The sequence below is a fragment of the Xyrauchen texanus genome, chromosome 4, assembly GCF_025860055.1.
Source record: "Xyrauchen texanus isolate HMW12.3.18 chromosome 4, RBS_HiC_50CHRs, whole genome shotgun sequence".
Lineage (NCBI taxonomy): Eukaryota > Metazoa > Chordata > Actinopteri > Cypriniformes > Catostomidae > Xyrauchen > Xyrauchen texanus.
Genome location: NC_068279.1, coordinates 21,887,629 through 21,908,623, shown reverse-complemented (window position 1 = coordinate 21,908,623; position 20,995 = coordinate 21,887,629). Strand labels below are relative to the sequence as shown.

Here is a 20,995-nt window from a genome sequence, read left to right as displayed (position 1 = left end):
TAGAGACTATAAAGGGTCTACTTTTATTTGTGTACACTCACAATAACAACAAAACCTTGTGATTTTGTAAAATAAAGAAAATAAAAAAGGTAAGCTTTCAGCAGTCTCTATGTTCACGAGCATATTTCTGAAACACGTCACAAAAATGAACCAAAATTCTGCGAATACTTATCACACAAACATTAAACATATGTCTAAAGAAAGCTTAAAATGTCTACTTTTAAATAAAACAATTCAAATTTAAAACAAATATTATCCTGCAATGTAATCTGTATGAAACAAAGCAATGTACAGTTTCCACTGGCTCAGCAAATTATCTCTAATGTGATCACACCCTCAGGCAGAGGGCGCCATTGTTACGCTAATGTGCAGAGACAATCAAGGCTCCCGACTGTGCCTTAAAAACATTATGTTCATTCACTTTTCTGCACGTTTGAAAGACAGCATGATACACATGTGAGAAAACTCCTGGATAGTGACGAAGAGTTACAATTTTCCTCAGAAGAATAGCGGGACTACTGTGAACGTTTGTATTTTGAAGAGTGATTGATCCAGCCGAGGATACAATTTCGGATGAGGTTTCATTAGTTGACATGTTATTTTATATAAATGTACATATTTTACTAGTGGGACTGTTTCCAGACTTGTCAGCCAGGATTCAGAGTATTGCAATTTGAAATATGTCCTAATAAGCAAGATTTAGTTACATTTAAATGTTGTTTCGGCTAAAGCAGGTATTTAAATTGTATGCTGTATGATATAAATATGATATGTAATATGATATAAAAATAATATGAATGTTTAGATTATATTTTAACTAGTGTTTATGCTGCCTCATTATCATCAACAAAGCTTGTGCTTGCAAATATCTGTTCAGGTGTAAATGAGTAAAATGCACTTTAAATATGCCCATATTAGAAAATCAGCATATTATAATGATTTCTGAAGGATCATGTGACTGAAGACTGCAGTAATTATGCTGAAAATTCAGATTTGATCACAAATTGCATTTTACAATATATTCAAATAGAAAACTGTTCTTTTAAATTGTAAAAATAGTTCAAAATATCACTGTTATTACTGTATTTTGGATCAAATAAATGCAGCCTTGGTGAGCAGAAGCGACTTCTTTTAAACAGTAGTGTAGGTCTAAAATTAAGTCTTTATGTAAAGAAAATGTATAGTCAGATTACTTCTTTTAACTTAAAACTTGATCTTTATCATTAAGTCTCCTCACATTCATTCTCTTTCTGTCACATTCCTCATTGATAGGCCCAGGGGTGTGATAAATTATGAAAGGGGTGTGAACATTTATGAGACAAAAGGGAATGCAAACTTATCTTCTCAACTATATACTGTAAACTGTTTATTAAACCTCAGATGAATGGTCATCCTTTTCTTTTGCTTTCAATCTTGTTTCTGAACAGCAATCTAAATCTAGCAATACTGTGATTTGGTGACTAAAAACAGCCATTTGGCTCCTTAATGTTTCAGATTATGAGCCAATGGCTCCTTAGTAATTTTTTTTAGTCTGGAGCCCTGCTAAGTGTAAATTGTAAAGTATTTATATATCATTGTAGTCCCTTCTTTGTACTGCTTTAATTTAAATTTCATGGATTTTAACCAAAAAATGAAATAAAAAATAATAATAATTGTACAACAGCATCTTTAATACTGTAGAAAAACGTGTGTGTTACTGTAATGAGAATCATTACTGAAAACAATATGAATGGTAAACATACAAAGTTTGGAAGAGTTATGGTAATTGGGGGTTAAAATGTGCTCCAATATCCAGAAAATAATGTCACAATTAAAAAAATCTAAATAGTCCTAAATGGATGCTTCATTTTCTGTATGCAAAATATAATTCCATGTAGTAATTATGACCAGGACATTTTCTTGACAGGGTTTGTGAGAATCGCCTATTTGTACATTGGCTTAATTTGTGTCAAAATGCTCTTACCATCATTCTTCTTGTCCAGACTCTTGAATACCAGCCTCAGTTTCTTCTCATGGTCTCTCAGGTAGTGCACAAACTCCTCAAAGTCCAACTGGCCGTCCAAATCCTTGTCTCCAGCCTTGACGATTTTCTAACTCACAAAAATACAGCACATTAGAGGAACAACATCAACATTTCAAGACATTCTTTTTTTGAGGTCAGTGAGCCTGTGCAGTTCAGGTTGTTGAGCTAATGGAGCAATGCACACAGGCATATGCTCTTTGTTTGCTGAAGAGAGTATTGAAAGGTCCATGGAGAACATTCTCATCATCAGCATCAGCTTTATGAAGCCCATCCTGAACACGTTAGACATTTAGGACACAGGCTGTCTGAACCATTGAGCAGCATATAATCGGAGTTAATGGACAGGGACAGAAAAGAAACATTTATCATTAACCTGAAACGTTCTGGTAGAAGAGAAACATTGAAAATCTAGCTTTTATCTAGCTTTAATGGTAAATAAGGCCCGTAAGGTGAATCCTGGCTAACTTTGCTCTGACAGTGTGCATAACTCACTGGAATGACTTAAAATTATTGGTTTGTCTGCTACTGAATTCAACCACATAATGAATACTCCACCCAGTTAGATCAGCGTTTGATAATGTAACAATTTTTGTTCCTGGGTAGTAAGTGTCATTTCCTAATTGTTTATGCCTCAAAAGTATAGAAAATGGCTATTATTCCCCACAAACTTTGCTTTTGTGACCAGGATAGTGATATTTAGAAATGTTACTATTTCCAATAAGAAAATGGGCAAATTTGTGCATTTTCATTCACATAAAATCTTAAAAAAACAACAACAAAAAACAACATATGAATCCAAATTCACCTGTATTTATACTAAAGTAATACAAAAATTAATACAAAAGATTTAGAAGTGAGAGTCACGATTGTACTGTAAATCACTTTCACAAATCAGCCCCCAAATGTAGTCTCCCATCATGCTCTCGTTATACTGTCCTTGGTAGCGACGTTCAAAGTCCAGTATATGCTGATGGAAGTGCCCGCCTTGCTCCTCCGAGTACGCTCCCATGTTCTCCTTGAATTTATCAAGATGAGCATCAAGGATATGGACTTTGAGGGACATCCTACAGCCCATTGTGCTGTAGTTCTTTACCAGATTCTCAACCAGCTACACATAGTTTTCGGTTTTGTGATTGCCCAGGAAGCCCTGAAACACAGCGACAAATCTGTTCCAAGCTGCTTTCTCATTACTAGTGAGTGTCTTGGGGAATTCATTACACTCAAGGATCTTCTTTATCTGTGGTCCGATGACGACACCGGCTTTGAACTTTGCCTCAGAAAGCTTAGGGAAGAAGTCTTGATGGTACTTGAAGGCTGCCGACTCCTTATCTAGAGCTCTGACAAATTGTTTCATAAGGACCAATTTGATGTGCAGTGGTGGCATCAGCACCTTCCGGGGGTCCACCAGTGGCTACCACTTGACGTTGTTCCTCCCTAAAGAGAACTCAGTCCTCTGTGGCCAGTCCCACCTGTGGTAGTGCGCCTTGGTGTGCCTGCTGTCCCAAAGTCAAGTCAAGTCAATTTTATTTGTATAGCGCCTTTCACAACACACATCGTTTCAAAGCCGCTTTACAGAATATTAGCATTAACAGACGATAAGAACTGTAATGTCTATAAAGTTGATTAATCATCATTGTGTAATTTAGATAAAATACGAATTTTAATAGTGTTTATAAATAATTAAATGATAATTGTATTAATAACCCCAGTGAGCAAGCTGTAGGCTGACTGTGGCAAGGAACACAAAACTCCATAAGATGTAGATTAATGGAGAAAAATAACCTTGGGAGAAACCAGACTCACTGTGGGGGCCAGTTCCCTCTGGCTAACATTATGAATGTAATGTAAATATTAATTATGTATAGGTAAAATCATGGTTTAAAATTATTAAACTAAGTGATAAGGGTCATTGATTAAACATAGATTGTGTTTGAACTGTAAGATTAATGACCAAAGTCTTTGAAGTCCATCTTGATTAATTGCAGAAGTTCACAGATGCAATTGTCCTTGTTAATTGGCTGATGAAGGCTTTTGTTGGCAATTGTTAGTCTAAGCATTTCATTTCAGGATCGTAGTCCATAAATAGACCGAGGTGATGCAGGTTGGAGTTGGCATAATTTCATCCTCTGAAGTCCGTCATAATAGATTGAAGTGATGTTTGGCTGGCACCGGCTGCATTTAGTCATCATCATTCTGCGACATGTAGCAGTGGAGTCCAACATGAAGCAGGAATGGTGCTGGATCCAGCCGGTTCTGGTGACCTCAGGATAGGAGTCCCGAGGTTGAGACAGGGAAACAAATAAAAAGATGTTAAACGTAGATGCCATTGAATTTATTGCAGAGTTAGAGATCATGCTCAATGTTTCTGGTTTCTGGTTCCGCAGACCCAACTAAAGCAGCCTAATTGTGGGATAAATTAGGTGTATGCCTGGCTAAATAGATGAGTCTTTAGTCTAGACTTAAACTGAGAGAGTGTGTCTGCATCTCGAACAGTGTTAGGGAGACTATTCCATAGTTTAGGAGCCAAATATGAAAAGGATCTTCCTCCTTTAGTGGATTTTGATATTCTAGGAACTATTAATAGGCCAGAATTTTGCGATCTTAATGAACGTGTTGGAATATAGCGTGTTAGAAGATCACTTAAGTACTAGTGGAGCTAGACCATTCAAAGCTTTGTAACGTAGTTAACAGAATTTTAAAATCAATACGGAATTTAACAGGTAGCCAATGTAACGATGATAAAATGGGGCTAATATGATCATATTTCTTGGTTCTCGTCAGCACTCTGGCTGCTGCATTTTGAACCAATTGAAGTTTATTTATTGATCTTGCTGGACATCCTCCCAGTAATGCATTACAATAATCTAGTCTTGAGGTCATGAACGCATGAATAAGTTTTTCGGCATCAGCAACCGAGAGCATATGCCTTAATTTAGCAATATTTCTTAGGTGGAAGAATGCTGTTCTACAAACATTTGTAATTTGATTTTCAAAGGACAGATTGGTACCAGAGGCAAAGATAGCAGGGAAACTTGGTAAAACCACCTTGGAGACCCATCAGGAATGCCACCATTTTGAAGTCTCCCATGACCTCCTAGCTGTACTCATCACTCTTCAAGGTGTCCAGCAAGGTCTTGATGCTGTTGTAATCCTCTTTGAGGTGCACCAAGTTAGCCAGGGGAAGAGATGGATACTTGTTACCATTATAGAGCAGCACGGCTTTGAGGCTCCTGGATGAGATGTCAATGAAGAGGTGTCACTCATTCTCTAATTCTCTAAAGATCTCTAATCAAGTCGTTGAGGTCTTTTTGGTTGGGGTAGTATGGGTTTCTCTCCTCAGCTCCACCTCTGAAATTGTCATCTGGATCTACAACATATTCCTCGCTCTCTGACTTGCTGCTCTCTTCTAAAGATGGCTACTCTCTCTCCGGAGGAGTGGGCACGGGGGCTAATGGCAGTGTGGCACCGGGGCGATGGATGAAGGAAGGTCTGGATATGTGATAGCAGGTGCATTTTTGCCAGTCCGACGTTTGGAAGGGTCCACCATGCAGAAGTAGCAGTTGCTAGTGGTCAGTGGGTTCATGGCTCTCTTTTCCCCTCTGTACCATCCTACAAAAATACATTTATTTCACCCATGACTAATGTGCAAGAGATTCTCATTTTTCATATATGATGTATTTTTTTCAATAACATTGAAAATTGTAAAATATTTTACATTTAAAAACTTTTACAATTTAAAAAAAAAAAAATCTATAACATAAAATTCAGAGCATCAATTGTCCCTCTTACCTTCCAGAGTTTTTTTTGCAGTGCTCGCAGGTGAAATTAGGTGCCCAGGGTTTGTCTTGATCCCCAACAGGCATGCCGAAATATGCCTTGTAGGCCTCAAACATCTTATCAGATGCTTCCACGGAGTACTTTTCCCGCTCATATCTTGATAAATTGGCCGCAGACATAGCAAAATGCGTCTGCCGGATGCTTGCAGCCTCTTGATGCCATCTCAGAAATATTTTGATATGTATCCACTTAGGCAGCTGGAACTAAACTGAACTGGTGGGTTTAAGGCCCCTGTATTTATACTACTATTTATATTACTGGAAAGTTCTAGAAGTTACTCCAAGTTTACTCAGCACTGAATCTATCTGGAATGTTATGGAAAATAGGAATACATTTTGAAATATCACTGTCCTGGTCACAAAAGCAAAGTTTGTGGGGAATAATAGCCATTTCCTATACTTTTTAGGCATAAGCAATTAGGAATAACACTTACTACCCAGGAACCCAAAAAAAAAATAAGAAATGTGTTACACGGTGTAATGAGTCACTGAAGTAGACAACTGTGCTAAAAGCCACAGTTAGCTTAAGTCAAATGCAGTTTTCTAAAGCTGAAACCTATAATTTATGGGATTATGGACTTTTGTATAATAATACCTTATGGCAGTTAAATGTAATTTGAACCCATTTAGAAGCTGTGTCTGAAAGTCCAATGAGCATCATGTATTATTGTCAAAATAACAGTCCTCCAGCCAAGTCTCAAATAGCATTGCCAGTATAAAGATCAGGTTTAAGATAGCCTCTTTATTCTCACATTTAATCCGGACACTGTAAATGACTCAACAGCAGACAAGTGGATCATGAGAATGGAAACGGGATTTTGGGATTGAGGTCAATAGTCTCCTGAAGTTCAGATGTCTGTGACAACATTGGAGTCTTTCTCTGTTACAATGAGTCTCTCAGAGAACAACATTTATCCAACGAAATACATTCGAGCAGAGCACAGCTACAACATTTTTAATTTAATTCAGAAATGTCCATGACTTCAAATCTGGAAATCAAAGTTCTAAAAATCCCTTATACTTCCAGATTTTCAAAGATTGTGGGAATTCTGTAATGGCACATTGTGCAAAAATGACTTTTGATGTCCAAGTTAGTTTTGTATACACGTCAAACTATGCGCAAACTTTGTAAGGAAGACAGGAAGGGATTTCAAACACTCCACCGGAAGTCATATAATCTGGATTAAAACCATTCATCCCATTACAATTCATAGGCTCCAAAGAGAGTTTTGGACTTTTGGCAATATTTATTTATTTAGGAATTACATTTTTGTAAATGACACCAAACCCACAAATCACATTTGAGGGAAGCCAAAAACAACAGCAAAACCTAAATGTACACTATGCAATTTTTTTCATAAAATCATAACCATTCGCCATTTTCGGTATGAAGTGAACTTGTGCGATGGAAGAAATAAACTCAACTTGAAAAGAGACTTCAACTGTACCGGTAAACTATCAGACTCAAAATATTCAAATTCTGTCTGTTCTGACGTATAGACAGGCACATAAAAACACAAAGATAACATGTTCTGGTAAAAATAAAATAAAACTTAAATGAAAGAAAAATACATATAAAAATAATGTTCACAATTCTGGACTCTTCTTGAGGTGCTCAGAACTATAATGTCGGTATTTCTGACACATGGGATTAAGGGAAGCATAAGTCCCTCCCACTTCAAAGCATGTACTACACACTGCATTGTCATCACCTTGGAGTTATAGTCTTGGTCTTCAAAACTGCTCAATTCTAGAATTTCCCACAAGAATTTCACCTCCATAAAAAAGGATAGGCTTAATTAGCGGCATTTATTACTGTATTGATTTCATTGTATTGATTATGTTTCATTACAAAACAAAATGCCAATAGAAACAGAGGCTGTATATTGGTAGGTAATAATTATATATTGAACTAAAGCTGTCTGCAAATTAAGAAACAACTACTTTAACTTGGAGCTCAACGATAACGCATACAAAACAACAGTTATAGTTGACAGAGCAGTGTATGTGTGAACTTGTTGGCCCCTCTGATAAATTAATCTGATAAAATACAATGTTATGAGCTCCTAATTCTGTCAATAGCACATGATCTTTCTCCACTGACCAGGTGCCACATTTATGACATGGGGGGGATAGACTATACAATCATAAAATTGGTAACACTTTACAATAAGGTTCAATTTGTTAACATTAGTTAACATGAATTAACAATGAATGATACTTATTTAGACATTTATTAATCTTAATGTTAATTTCACACATGTATTAATACATTTTAACAATCTAAAGTTATATTAGTTAACATTAGTTAATGCACTATGACCTAACATGAACAATTATATATTTATTAACTACCATTAACAAAGATTAATAAATGATGTAACATATATTGTTTATTGTTTGTTCATAATACCTAATGCATTTACTAATGTTAACAAAGGGAACCTTATAGTAAAGTGGTACCGTAAAATTCAAAGAGAAATTAAGACTGGGATACACTAAAGATGTAAAGCAATACTATTGGGAAGACAGAGCAACATGTGCACGCGTCAGAATATTCTAACTTGCTTAAGTCTAAAAATACTTACACCCATTCCTTGTGGGCTGTCTGCTAAATGCATATATCACAGTAAAAAAAGCAACTTTCACTGCCTTTTCACTGCTAGATAACTGCGGTAATCTCTTACTGTCTGAGTTGATTTTTACATATTATGGGTCTAGCGCATGTGCAGGTTGAACATTTAAGATTTTAAATGACTGCATTTAAAAGAGATTATTTTATCACCAAATGACAAAGCCATCAATCATATTTTCATAAAAGTTTTGGTTCTCTCATTTTTCTTGCATATTTCTCCAATTTACTAGTTCTGTGTTTAAGGAACCGAACTAAAAAACCTTATATAACGAATGAAATGATTGCATAAAGTGCAATCATTTCACTTTTGCACACAAAGATTAAGTTTCAGTTCATTCATTCAGATGTTCAGTTGTAACTACTTTCCTGACAGAAGCCAAACGTGAACCCTCTTATAAAATCTAAAATAAGTCCTAACACTACTTACACCATTTCAAGGACCATTTGTCAGTTTAAGGGAGTGACGTCTTTGTCCCTTGAACATTTCTGGCTATTCAAAACAGCAGCAGTAAGCACTTTATTCATAGTGACCTTTAACACAATTAACATAACTAACATCAAGACGATTCTTTTCAAATGTTGAGTATGTTGTATGGTGGCTGGATGCTCTCATGGATGCCTGGAACTAATGGAAATTAAAGTGTTTAGATCTCCAAAAATGGAGGCATGAACCGCTCAAATGAAGCAAAACGGCTGGATACATGTAGTACTAACAACTGTAGCACGCATCTTATTTGCTTTTATCAAAAACAACTTACAAATTAAGAACATAAGCAGTTTGTCACACAAAAGTCAACAATATCTGCAGTATCGTACTGCTAAGTTCTCAAGAATAGCTAGCAGAAAGAGATAAGAAAAGCTTTTTTTAATGCAAAAATCCTTTACATTTTCTGCATGTCACACGATTACAGCGTTAACAGCTTCATTGGTTATTACAAGTGCGATCAAGTATACCTGTCCGCTGAGGATATAATTGTGAGCATTTAAACTACAATACGATTTCATCGCCTCTCTCTCGTAGACGTGCTCAGTATTAGCAACACGTCTGGAGAAGTCACTTCAGGTAATTATTTGATGTTCTTTGGGAAAATATGTTAACTCAGAGCCTTATTTAAAGGATCCGATTATGATACCGGAAATGCTTCAGGATCAGTAGCGTTCTAATTCCCTTGTTATGGTTTACATCCTTGAAATGGTCTATATGATCAATTATAATAAATAATTTAATAAAAGTGCAAATGTGTACTTGTATCAATAAACTTTGAAGACTTTTTCAGAAAGTTTGTCCAGCCTGATAATTCTCTCTGCAGTACCTGCTGGATATCCGTAGGGGGTGCCACCATTACCAGCACTACTGTTTTCTTTGGAGCTACTGTGCCTTTGCTCTCTTCTTGACTGACTGAATCAGCCTGTAAACCTTGTTCTTGCTTCATTGCAGAGTCTTCTACACTTTGTTCCTTCACTCCATCTGATGGCACTGTGGTACCATGCTCACACGTCGTTACTCCCAGAAACCAAGTGGAAAAGGATGACCACATTTCCTTTAGCATCTTCATCAAGATGTTCAAAGTCTTTTCGCTCTTGAAAATTTAGGACTTTGGTTGTGAGTCTGTGTCTTTGATCATTACAATATCCAGCTATGTTGTTATAGATTGATAGAAGAGAAATATAAACTATAAAAAGGCTACAGAATTTGTGCATTTGTGTATAAAGAAGAACTGCTACTGCAACTAGGCAGTTGTATGCAAGGCCAAGAAGATGAGGGTAGATGAGGACACTGGCGTAAAATTTCCTCAGCTCTCTGGCGTGCCCAAGACTGTTTCCACAGTAACCTGACGACAATGTCAAAACTTCGAAACGCAGTCAATAACTAGTTCCACTGAATCTTTTGAATCAATTTCAAACCCAAGAGTGTCTTTCTGAAGCAAACTGTTCCGAAAACTTCCCCAATTCTTGCTGAGAGCAAAAATAAAATCAGAGGTTGCAAAAAAATGCAGGAGAAATGTCATTCACTCTTGTTCATGACATCTGCACACTGCCAGTATCCAGAAAGAGAGAAAAAAGACAGCTTAAGTAAATGAGGATGAAATCTCCACAATGAATCAGAAATAGAAACAGATTCCATGTTTAAACTGCTAGCATTTCTTGGTGCCATGAAGCTTCTGCTACAGGAAACTTGCAGGTTGGCTGCATCTATAGCTGGCAAAAAGTGATGCAGTGAAAAAAGCTGCAACCTCACTGCAGCTGTCTCTCAGCCAATCAGGGCACTCCACACTGGCTGTCCCTGCCCTGAGAACAAACAGGCAGCCAATCAGGGAATGAAATACAGCCAGCTAATCGAGTGATCTCCAAGCAACCCAGAAATGAGGAAATTCTGCCGACAGCCTTTTCTGTCCTCTGCTTTAAGATATTCTGTCATCATCAGGATCTCCCTGGCAATGTCTCAAGGGTGATTCAAGGCATTTAGTCCCATTTCAAACACCGCAATTCACAATCTCCCTTATTTATTAGTTATTTTGTTAATCTTCTCAATCAATTTGCTGGAAACAAAATAAGCCCACAAACTTGTTAAAAATTCAGGATAAACCTAGAGTAGATCTACTTTACTGAAGGTTTCTATAAACATGCCTTCAACATGGTGTACTTCTTTGCAAATGCATGCAATGTAAATTTTGTCTTTCGTCCCTCATTTTGGCAGAATTTCAACATGGCTCATTTGAGCACAATCCCTTTCTATTGATCAGACTGAAACTGCAAGCTGTCCCACTGCAATTTATTTCAATGTGAGGCCAATGAATCTGCAGTCTGCAAAATGCAAGGTCATTATGCAGATCTCATGAACCTAGGCTTTTTACTAGGATCTATTAATGCTATGAGAGGTTTCACAAATTTCACATTGGTATGACATTTTACATCTTTATATATTTTTCTTACTTTTTGATGAAAGTGTGTTTGAAGCTTAACATACTTCTACTATGACCAGGACCATAACATAGGTCTTGATTGCATTGGTGTCTAGCTTCAACTCAGTGAAAAATATTGCATATACAGTGCAAAGCATTAATTATTGTGTGTGTTGTAGTAACAGGAATATATTTGTCTTTATGGACTTGCAAGTGAGGCAAATAGTGCCCTCTAGAGCAAATATGTTTACCTCAGAAGTCAAACTGCAGTAAGTATTAGTGTATGAAATTTTCACTTAATTAACAGGAGTGGCTTTTTGTCACGTTTTTCATTTTTACTAACCGAAACATACATATAACATAGACAATGACATATTGTAACATCCGAACATCCCGATTCAAACGAGGCCAAACACAACATAATATAAGTAGATCATGAAATATTCCTCAAAGTGTGTACATGGAAATACAATACACAAAATGGCACTCAACACACATCGTGTGAGTGAGTGAGTGAGTGTGTGTGTGTTGTGTGCACATGTCCGAGGACTTTGTGTGTGCAAACACACATCCACATATGTGCTCATCTTAAGGATTAGGATGCTCTTGAACACTTAATATTTATGTATTTCCATATAGTCATATTTTTCTTTGCATGCCCAAATGTTATAAACACTTGATTTATCTATTCAAAATATGCATTGAAGTGAGGATAAAAATATGGATGAATATTGTCAATGAAGAAAGATTTAGATACAACAAATCTGTCCTCTTGAGGCCACTATAGGCCCTACTATACCATGCTGCAAAATTAAATGCAAAATCAGGACAAAGAAACACACTGTATTGCATAAAATAAATCAGTTAACAGTATGTCTTAAAGGATATAACCCAATGCCTTCTTAACAAATCATATTATGTATTTACTTTACATCTTAAAACTTCCTCTAATCACTGGTTACATTTGTGATGTAGCCCAACTGTCTTTAAATCTACAGTTTACCAGTCAAAAATAAATAAATAAATTGCCTAAATACAGCAGTGCTTTCACCCTTGTTTTCCAGGGGGCCCTTGTACTCCTATTCTAATTAATATGTGAAGACAGACAGAGCCTAAATTTTTCCCCCAGCCCTGTGAAAGTGATGAGGGGGGTTGCTAGCTATTGCTGAGCCCAATCTAAGAGTTAGAAAAAAGAAAAGAAAAAACATAAATAGGAACATGAGAATGTATACTGTATATCTAAAAAGACTATAAAATGTATAATAAATAAATTGTCTTAAAAATTCTATATAAGCAGGATTCCGTGCAAATTAAAACTGTACTAAGGTAGACACAGAGCGAATAAGTTCAAAGGGAGGAACAATAATTTGGATAGCCCTAAATGCAGTGTAGTAGTGTCTGAAGAGCATACTGTAAATGTATGAAGTAACCCCCACCCCTTCATTTCTTTACATTTATATACAGTGTATATGTAAAATGTGTAAAAAAAAAAAAAAAAAAAAAAATTATATATATATATATATATATATATATATTTCCATTAAAAAAACATTGGCTGTTGTAATTAGTCCCTCATAAACTTTAAAGCAAAAAAGGACTTAAATATTTATCTGTTTCTCAGCCACACCTATCACATCACTTCTGAAGACATGGATTTAACCACTGGAGTCGTTTGGATTACTTTTACACTTGCTTTATGTGCTTTTCTGAGCTTCAGAGTTCTGGCCAACATTCACTTGCATTGTGACCTACAGAGTTGAGATATTTTTATATATTTTATATTAAAACTCTTTGTTTGTGTTCAGAAGAAAAAAGAAACATGAGGGTGAGTAAAAAAATTGAGAATTTTCATTTTTGAGTAAACTATCCCTTTAAGACCCTATAGAAAAGAAAGAAGTTTGGAAACAATTATGTGTGGAAGTAATAACAGAAAAAAAGCCCTATAACTAGTGTATATTATCAACCAATTTTTAATGGTCTGTATTTTTAAGTGGCTGTGAGTATCACAACTCTCATGGCAAGCTCTGTGTGTGATCAAAACCACAATATGCAAGTGCTACATTTGCATTTATATTCTCACTGCATTTACAAATCTGACTTGCAAATAAACCTTAAGTAGTCAATCCACCACCCTTGATCATTAAATTGCCAGCAAGTTCTATTTGCACTCCATAAGTGAAGAACCAAATGCTGTTCTCTGGTTTGCAGGTTGTGAATTAAGCAGTAAACTCTTTTAACCTTCATAATAAAACATGTAATAACACTGTTATAACACTGGTCCATTTGACTCAGCAGGCCTAATAAGCCTACTATAGCGGAACTTTCGGTTTTGTTAAAGTGCTTTTGTTAGCTGTCAAACAAAGGAATTCTTGACGTGCAAAATTTCTCTAGCCAAGCATTTGTCAAAGACCACTACTGTCTAAAAAAATTTCAGACTTTAAGGAAACCTGGTAACTCACTTAAAGTGAGGAAAACCAATCTTTTTGCCTTTTTAATACTTTTGTCTCAATCACACCCTGAAAGCAATCTATCAGTTATATGGTATGCAGAACATGCTTGTCTTCATTATAAGGCAATGAGTAAACCATCTCCACAACTTCCCCAAAATGTATGCTCTGAAAACACTATCATTGTGCTACCTTTACGGGATAAAAGTTGTCCTTTAATCAACCTCCCTCCTTCCCCCTTCACAGAGACAGGGGGAGGGAGAGAAGAGGTCTTTCACAGTGGTAAATCACAAATGACAAGTAGGTCTTGTCTCGTGACTCAGATACAAAGACCAATCCACATTCCAGACAATCAGTATCCCAGGATACATTCCCTAAAATGCTGTTTGTAAGCATGCTGCTTGTGCCAACTGATTTTGGAGTACCTTAATGGCTTGTGAAAGAATTTGCTGTGGTGCCTCAGTGGCAAATTAAAAGTGAAATATTTTCTCTCTTCTCTGATATTCCCAAATTTATATTGAGCTACTGTGTCCAAGCAGACCACAATTCACAAAAGCATGTCCCGTATCATATTACTTTCCTGCTGAGAATTCCCTAACTACAACTTCTGGTTTTCCTTATTAGTTATGTTGCTCAGGACATCCTCAAGTGACTCTTGTCTAGTTATGCATTTCCATGTCCTTTGTGCAGCTGCATGATTAGATGCATATCTAGTCAACATAATAGAGCAAGATTCCACTAAACCATTCTGTATTGAATATTTAGATTAGTAAACTAACATTTGTCTATATATGGGCATCCTCATTAACACTTAGGATATCAGATGCAAGGCAAAGAAAAACATTACTTTGAGTATCATACCCTTGTTCTTAGTCTGTTTGCTGTTCAATTTAAATAAACAACCACATCTATCTTTATATCTTTACAAAAATGAAATGGGTGGATATAAACCCAGAGACCTACCTCAAAATAGACTGTTACAGTAAATAGAATTTCTAATGGAATAATGGGCATTGCTTGTTGACACCCAACAATAGAGGTCTTTTTATTCAAATGTCCACAGCAAACAGTTTGAAAACAACAGTAATCCCCCCTAGGAAAATCACCAATCCTCTTCACACACAGTGGAAAGAAAGGAAAGACACATGTGTTGTTTGTGGCACTGAGATAAGGCAAATGTCACTCAAATGTGCTGATTCTGTCAATTACACCTAACACGAGATCTGTGATAGTAAAACAGCCTTAAAGTAATGTTTGCATTTGTGGTATAATGTTGTCTACCACAAGAACAATTATTTAGACGAGTCCCTTTTTTAAAAAATTTTTTTTAATAAAAGCAAAAATCACATTTAAAGGCAATAAAATGTAATGGGTCCAGTCCATAAACATTCAAATACTCACTGTTTTATAAAAAAGTATAGCCACTGGACTTATCATTTACTCACCCTTATGCCATCCAAGATGTGTATGACTTTATTCTGCTGAACACAAAGATTTTTAGAAGAATATTTCAGCTCTGTATTATGCAATACAAGTGAATGGTGGCCAAAACTTTGTAGGGCAAAATGGACATAAAGGCAGCTTAAAAATAATCCATATGACTACAGGGATTTAGTCCATGTCTTCAGAAGAGACATGATGTGGGTGAGAAAAAGATCAATATTTAAGTCCTTTTTTCTATAAATCTCCACCTTTGACCAGCCCCGATCAATAGCTGTTGATATGCATGAAGAAAGTGGATTGCCAAAAATCTAAAGAAGAATGTGAAAGAGGAGATTTAAGGTAAAAAAAAAAGGACTTAAATATTGATTTGTTTCTCACCCACACCTCATATCCCTTCTAAAAATATGAATTTAACCAATGGAATCGTATGGATTACTTTTATTCTGCCTTTATGTGCCTATTAAGTTTTGGTCACCATTCACTTGCATTGTTTGGGCCTACAGCGCAGAGATATTCCTCTAAAAATATTTGTGTTGCACAGAAGAGAGACAGTCACAAATCTGGGATGGCATGATTAAATAATGAGAGAGTGCCTGTAATTGTGATTTTTTTTATTTTTTTTAAATAACCCAGGGATGAAAAATCATTTTTGTGGTAATCAACATAATGACACATATGCTTTTGAGCTCAAACAATTTAGCTTAAATTGTTTTAAACCCAAAACATCAACTTGGGTCATATGAACCTTACTTTAACAGCTCTTGTGTATGTACAAAGCATACCATAACTTTCTAGGTTTTAATATGTTTTCTTTTATAAACCATAAACAAAATGTTTTACATTAGATCTAAGTATTGCCTCTCTATACAGCTGTGGCCAAAAGTATTGGCAGTGACATACATTTTGTGTTTTGCAAAGTTTGCTGCGTCAGTATTTTTGGATTCTTTTTTCACATGTTTCTATGGTATACTGGAAAACAATGATAAGCATTTCATGAGTTTTAAAGGCTTTTATTGACAAAAACATTCAATATATGCAAAGAGTCAATATTTACAGTCTTGACCCTTGTTCTTCATAACCTCTGCAATTCACTCTGACTTGCTGGATATCAGCTACTGGGCCAAATCCTGACTGATGGTGATCCATTCTTGCCTTATTAGTGCTCGGAGTTGATCACAATTTGTGGGCTTCTTCTTGTCCACTCGCCTTTTGAGGATTGACCACAGGTTCTCTATGGGATTAAGATCCGGGGAGTTGCCTGGCCACGGATACAAAATTTCAATGTAATGATCTCCGAGCCACTTCATTATCACTCTTGTCTTGTGACATGTTGCTCCATCATGCTGGAAAATGCACGGATCATCACCAAATTGCTCCTGGATCGTTGGGAGAAGTTGCTTTGCAGGACATTTTGATACCATTCTTCTTTATTCATAGTAGTGTTTTTGGGCAGAATTGTGAGAGAACCACTCCCTTGGATGAAAAGCAACCCCCACACATAGATGGTCTTAGGATGCTTCACTGTTGGCACGACACAGGACTCATGGTAGCGTTCACCTTTTCTTCTCCGGACTATTGATTTTCGAGACGTCCCAAACAGTCAGAAGGGGGCTTCATCAGAGAAAATAAATTTGCACCAGTCTTCTGCTGTCCAATCTTTGTACTTCCTGCAGAATTTCAGTCTGTCCTTGATGTTTTTCTTGGAGAAAAGTGGCTTCTTTGCTGCCCTTCTTGACACCAGTCCATTGTCCAAAATTCTTCGCCTCACTGTGCATGCAGATACACTCACACCAACCTGCTGCCAATATTGACCAAGCTCTGCACTGGCAATGACACAATTCTGTAGCTGACTCCTCAGGAGATGGCCTTGGCGCTTGCTTTACACTCTGGGACGTCCTGAAACCTTCTTCACTGCAGTTGAACCTCTCTCCTTGAAGTTCTTAATGATCCGGTAAATGGTTCTTTCAGGTACAATATTCTTTGCAGAAATTTCCTTACACGTGAAGCATTTTGATCCAAAGCGATGATGGCTGCATGTCTTTCTTTAGAGGTAACCATTTCTAACAAGAACACAATGATTGGAAGCACTTCTTCCCTCCTTTTATAGCAATCAGTCTGCTCTTATAATCCAATCAGAATGATAGAGTGATTTCACCTGACTAGTAATTGTTCAGACTTTCCCAGGTGCTGCTGATATGATTAGTGAAATAATGTTAGATGGTAATTTTGTGCCAGGGCCAAAAAACTGTGAAATTTGGGTTTTTATGATAAAGATCATTTTTTTGGCCAATAAAGCTTTTTGCAATTATTTAAAATGCATATTATCACTTTGCACAATAATCTAGAAACAATGTGAATCAACACCACAACAACTGAAGCAGAAAACTTTGCCAAACACAAAATGTATGTCACTGCCAATACTTTTGGCCACGGCTGTATGTGAGGGTCATGAGTGAGTGTCACTATCTCGAAGAAGGGGTTACCTCAATAGCATAAAAAAAGTGGAGATAAACTGAAATAACTCACCATGAGTTCATGTTCAGTGCGATGGACGCCAAGCTTTTTCAGCCCAATGGTCAGGTCGTTGACACAGATGCCTCCGTCTCGGTTGACATCCAGGATCTGAAAGAGCACCTTGAGCCGATGCTCCTGCTCGGGTCCGCCGCACACCGGACACTGATGCGGGGAGTCGCAGGAGTCATCGTGGCCGTGCTCGGAGACTGATGCTGCGGGAATCGTGGAGCTCAGAGTCCGACCACCACCCCCCGGATCAGAGCCCTGATACTCCTCAGAGCGGCACTGACAGAAAACACCACTGAGCAACGGAGAGACGAACGACCCTCGCTGATGCATTTCACACGGGCTAAATTCCAGATTGGGCAAAACCCAAGGCGTGTGCGGGGGAGTGTGAGCTCGCACTAGAGTTTGTCACGTAATCACACTTGGAGTGCGCCTATCGATTTCAGTCAAGATGCGGGACAGTTGTGCATTGAGATAAGCTACTAAAGATGTCTAATAGGTTATCTAACACACCGAGGCTATTTACTTAAACAACTGGTGTGATATATTTGTGTACGGTTCAAAATCGTGAGCTCCTGGTCACAGTGATGAATGTCCCACCGATGCTCCGGCGGCGCCGTTCTGTTTCGTGACGAAAACGCGCAGACAAATCAGCGTAAACATTCATATGTATTCGCCCTGAAACTCGGTTCGGAGATAAATACGTATATTCGTGATTTTTGAAAAGTAATTCGGTTTGAATTGGCGGTCTGTCTGACAGCTGATGCAACGAAAATACCGGTAGAGCGGGTGGAGTCTCGTGGCCGACAGGAAATGAGTATCTGACTGGACTGTACGGGCTATGGAAATGGGAGGGACTAAGAATGAGAGTGATGGACACATGCACTCACCAATCACTCCAATCCAGATTATCCGTTTCTCACCCACAAACCAACCTGTTTCGCGTTCTTAGAAATTATTATTATTTACTTTAATTAAAGCTTACTTATTTTTTATTAGAGGAATTCCTCAACTACGAAATTAGAGAGAAAAAAAAACCGTTTTCAAAAAGTACAGTAAGTATATAACAATGTTTAAAAAGTTGTCAGAATCCTACAAATAGATGGTACCTCAAACTCTCGGTAAAAGAGGGACATCTGCAGTTCAAATTAGGATTCAATTTTCTTGGAAAGGCAATTTAAAAAATAGGCTACAACGTGCTTTGCACTGGGGAAGACACTCCAGCAACAGTTCATCCTTAAAAAAATCTCTCCTGAACTATTAGTAACGTTGACACACATGATTGTCTAGGACACAGCGATCGTATTCCCAGATGACTGCAAACATCACCACAAAAGGCATACATGTTGAAGGAATAATTCACCCAAACATACTCACTTCACAAATAAAGATTTTTAGAAGAATATTTCAGCTCTGTAGGTCCTCACAAAACAAGTGAATGGGTACTAAAATTCAGAAGCTCCAAAATGCACATAAAAGGAGCATGAAAGTAATCCATAAAACTCCAGTAATTAAATCTAGAGTTAAATCTAAATCATAATCCCTAACCGTGTGTGGAAGGAAACACATCTGGGATAACGGTGTGCCCCATTTTGGAATTGCCCACACTTTTTTGAGATTGAAATGTTTATATTTGTTTGTCAACTTACATGCAATATTATTGCATAGTGGTACAGTAGTAGGTGAGGCTCAGTTATCTAGCCTTCCTCTAGGAGTGTCGGTCAGAATTCAATCCTCGATCAGATTCAGTTCAAAAGGTAAATGGTATATTGTATTGAGCCATTTAACCCAATAGCAAACACAACAGCAGTACAGTAGGCTTAACAGATTTGATCCGTATCCAAAAGAACAGTTGCGTGAGCATTTAAATACACAGTAGGCCTATGCTAAAAGAAATAAAGAGATAAAGAGATTAATTAACTCACATGTCTCTAATTATTCAATAACATTATCCACATAAATCAAAAATGTTTACATAATCCCAGGAAATTATTAGGTTTAATGCCAATAGAGTATAAACTTGTCTAAGTCCCAATGCAATCTTAGACAATATTAGGCCTACCATCTAGCGGTTAAATATGGCAAAGGCACATTGAAGAAAGGAGCATCAGTCTATACAGTAATTTGCTGCATATTTTTATACTCGTGCTGCATGTTTATACTCTTGGCCGGAAGTCCCACCCACATTGCGCGTCTAATATGAACAATATTCTCGAGATTTAATCAATGAGTGAAAGTGTCCAATAAAAGGATGGTTACTGAGATTAAGCGAGTCGGCTGGTCACCTGATTCTAACATGGCAGCCCCCATGTGCGGACCCTCTACACAGAATAAAACAACTTTTATAAGTAACAAAAAAAATAAATATATATATATTCTCGAGTCCCATGACACTTTGCGTGCAATGTGGGCGGGACTTCCGGCCAAATAAACAAACATAAACCTATGTACCAGCACAACTTTAAAGATGAGAGAAACTTGGAAACAATCTAAAACATAATTAAAGTGATGTAATATTGTTCTTCCCCATCATCTGTTATTAATGATCAGTGGGAAGATGAAAATATCATGCATTAGAAGCATTTTAGTCATTTGTTGAACATGCTAACCTGAAAAGCTCTGCCTGTCAGTGTTATTCATAGCTGTAAATGTTGGACATATTTTAATGAGGACTGTAGATAATTCTGTGTATTTTAAAAATCAGATATTGATTGTAGTCAGAACATGAAATGTCCATTCTAGCGTGCTTGTGTACTTACAGAGACAGCAGGGTCCTCATTCATTAGAGAATCATGTGATGTTATGCTCGTGCTGCTGTTATTGTTTAGATAAAATAGAATTATTTTACAAGAGATGAAAGTATGCTCATAACAGTGTTATAACTGTTAGTATACACACACATAATCTCTGTATATTACTGCTAGCCTAAACAAATATGAAATGTTTGGTGTTGCCAGAACGACACAATGATACAATGACACCCGGGTATACTCACTATCATGCATTGAATTACAGAAATAGTTCACCCAAATATTATAATCTTTAGTAATTCTCTCATTACTTCCTCACCCTTATGTCATCTCAAACTCCCATGACTTTCTTCCACAGAATTCAAACAAAGATATTTTAATGGAAATATGCCGTCTGTTTGTTCACAAGATGCAGGTGAATGGTGACCAAATCTTTTA

At 36.9% G+C, this 20,995-nt stretch overlaps 1 protein-coding gene across 3 annotated transcripts in view; it reads right to left on the bottom strand.

Annotated features, from left to right (window-relative positions):
- The window catches only part of LOC127643089 (calcium-binding mitochondrial carrier protein SCaMC-2-B-like), a 30,809-nt gene extending 12,193 nt beyond the window's left edge, over window positions 1-18,616 (bottom strand). For 2 of the 3 annotated variants that reach the window (XM_052125651.1, XM_052125652.1), the window contains exons 1-2: window positions 17,814-18,616; window positions 1,964-2,090 (exon numbers count right to left, since the gene is read on the bottom strand). In XM_052125651.1, the coding sequence (XP_051981611.1) occupies window positions 1,964-2,090; window positions 17,814-18,140 (454 nt within the window). In that variant the 5' untranslated portion in view covers window positions 18,141-18,616. Of the gene's footprint in view, window positions 1-1,963; window positions 2,091-9,807; window positions 10,022-17,813 lie in introns of those variants that run through there. The other variant, XM_052125653.1, reaches the window with a different exon arrangement.
- Window positions 18,617-20,995: the final 2,379 nt, after the last annotated feature.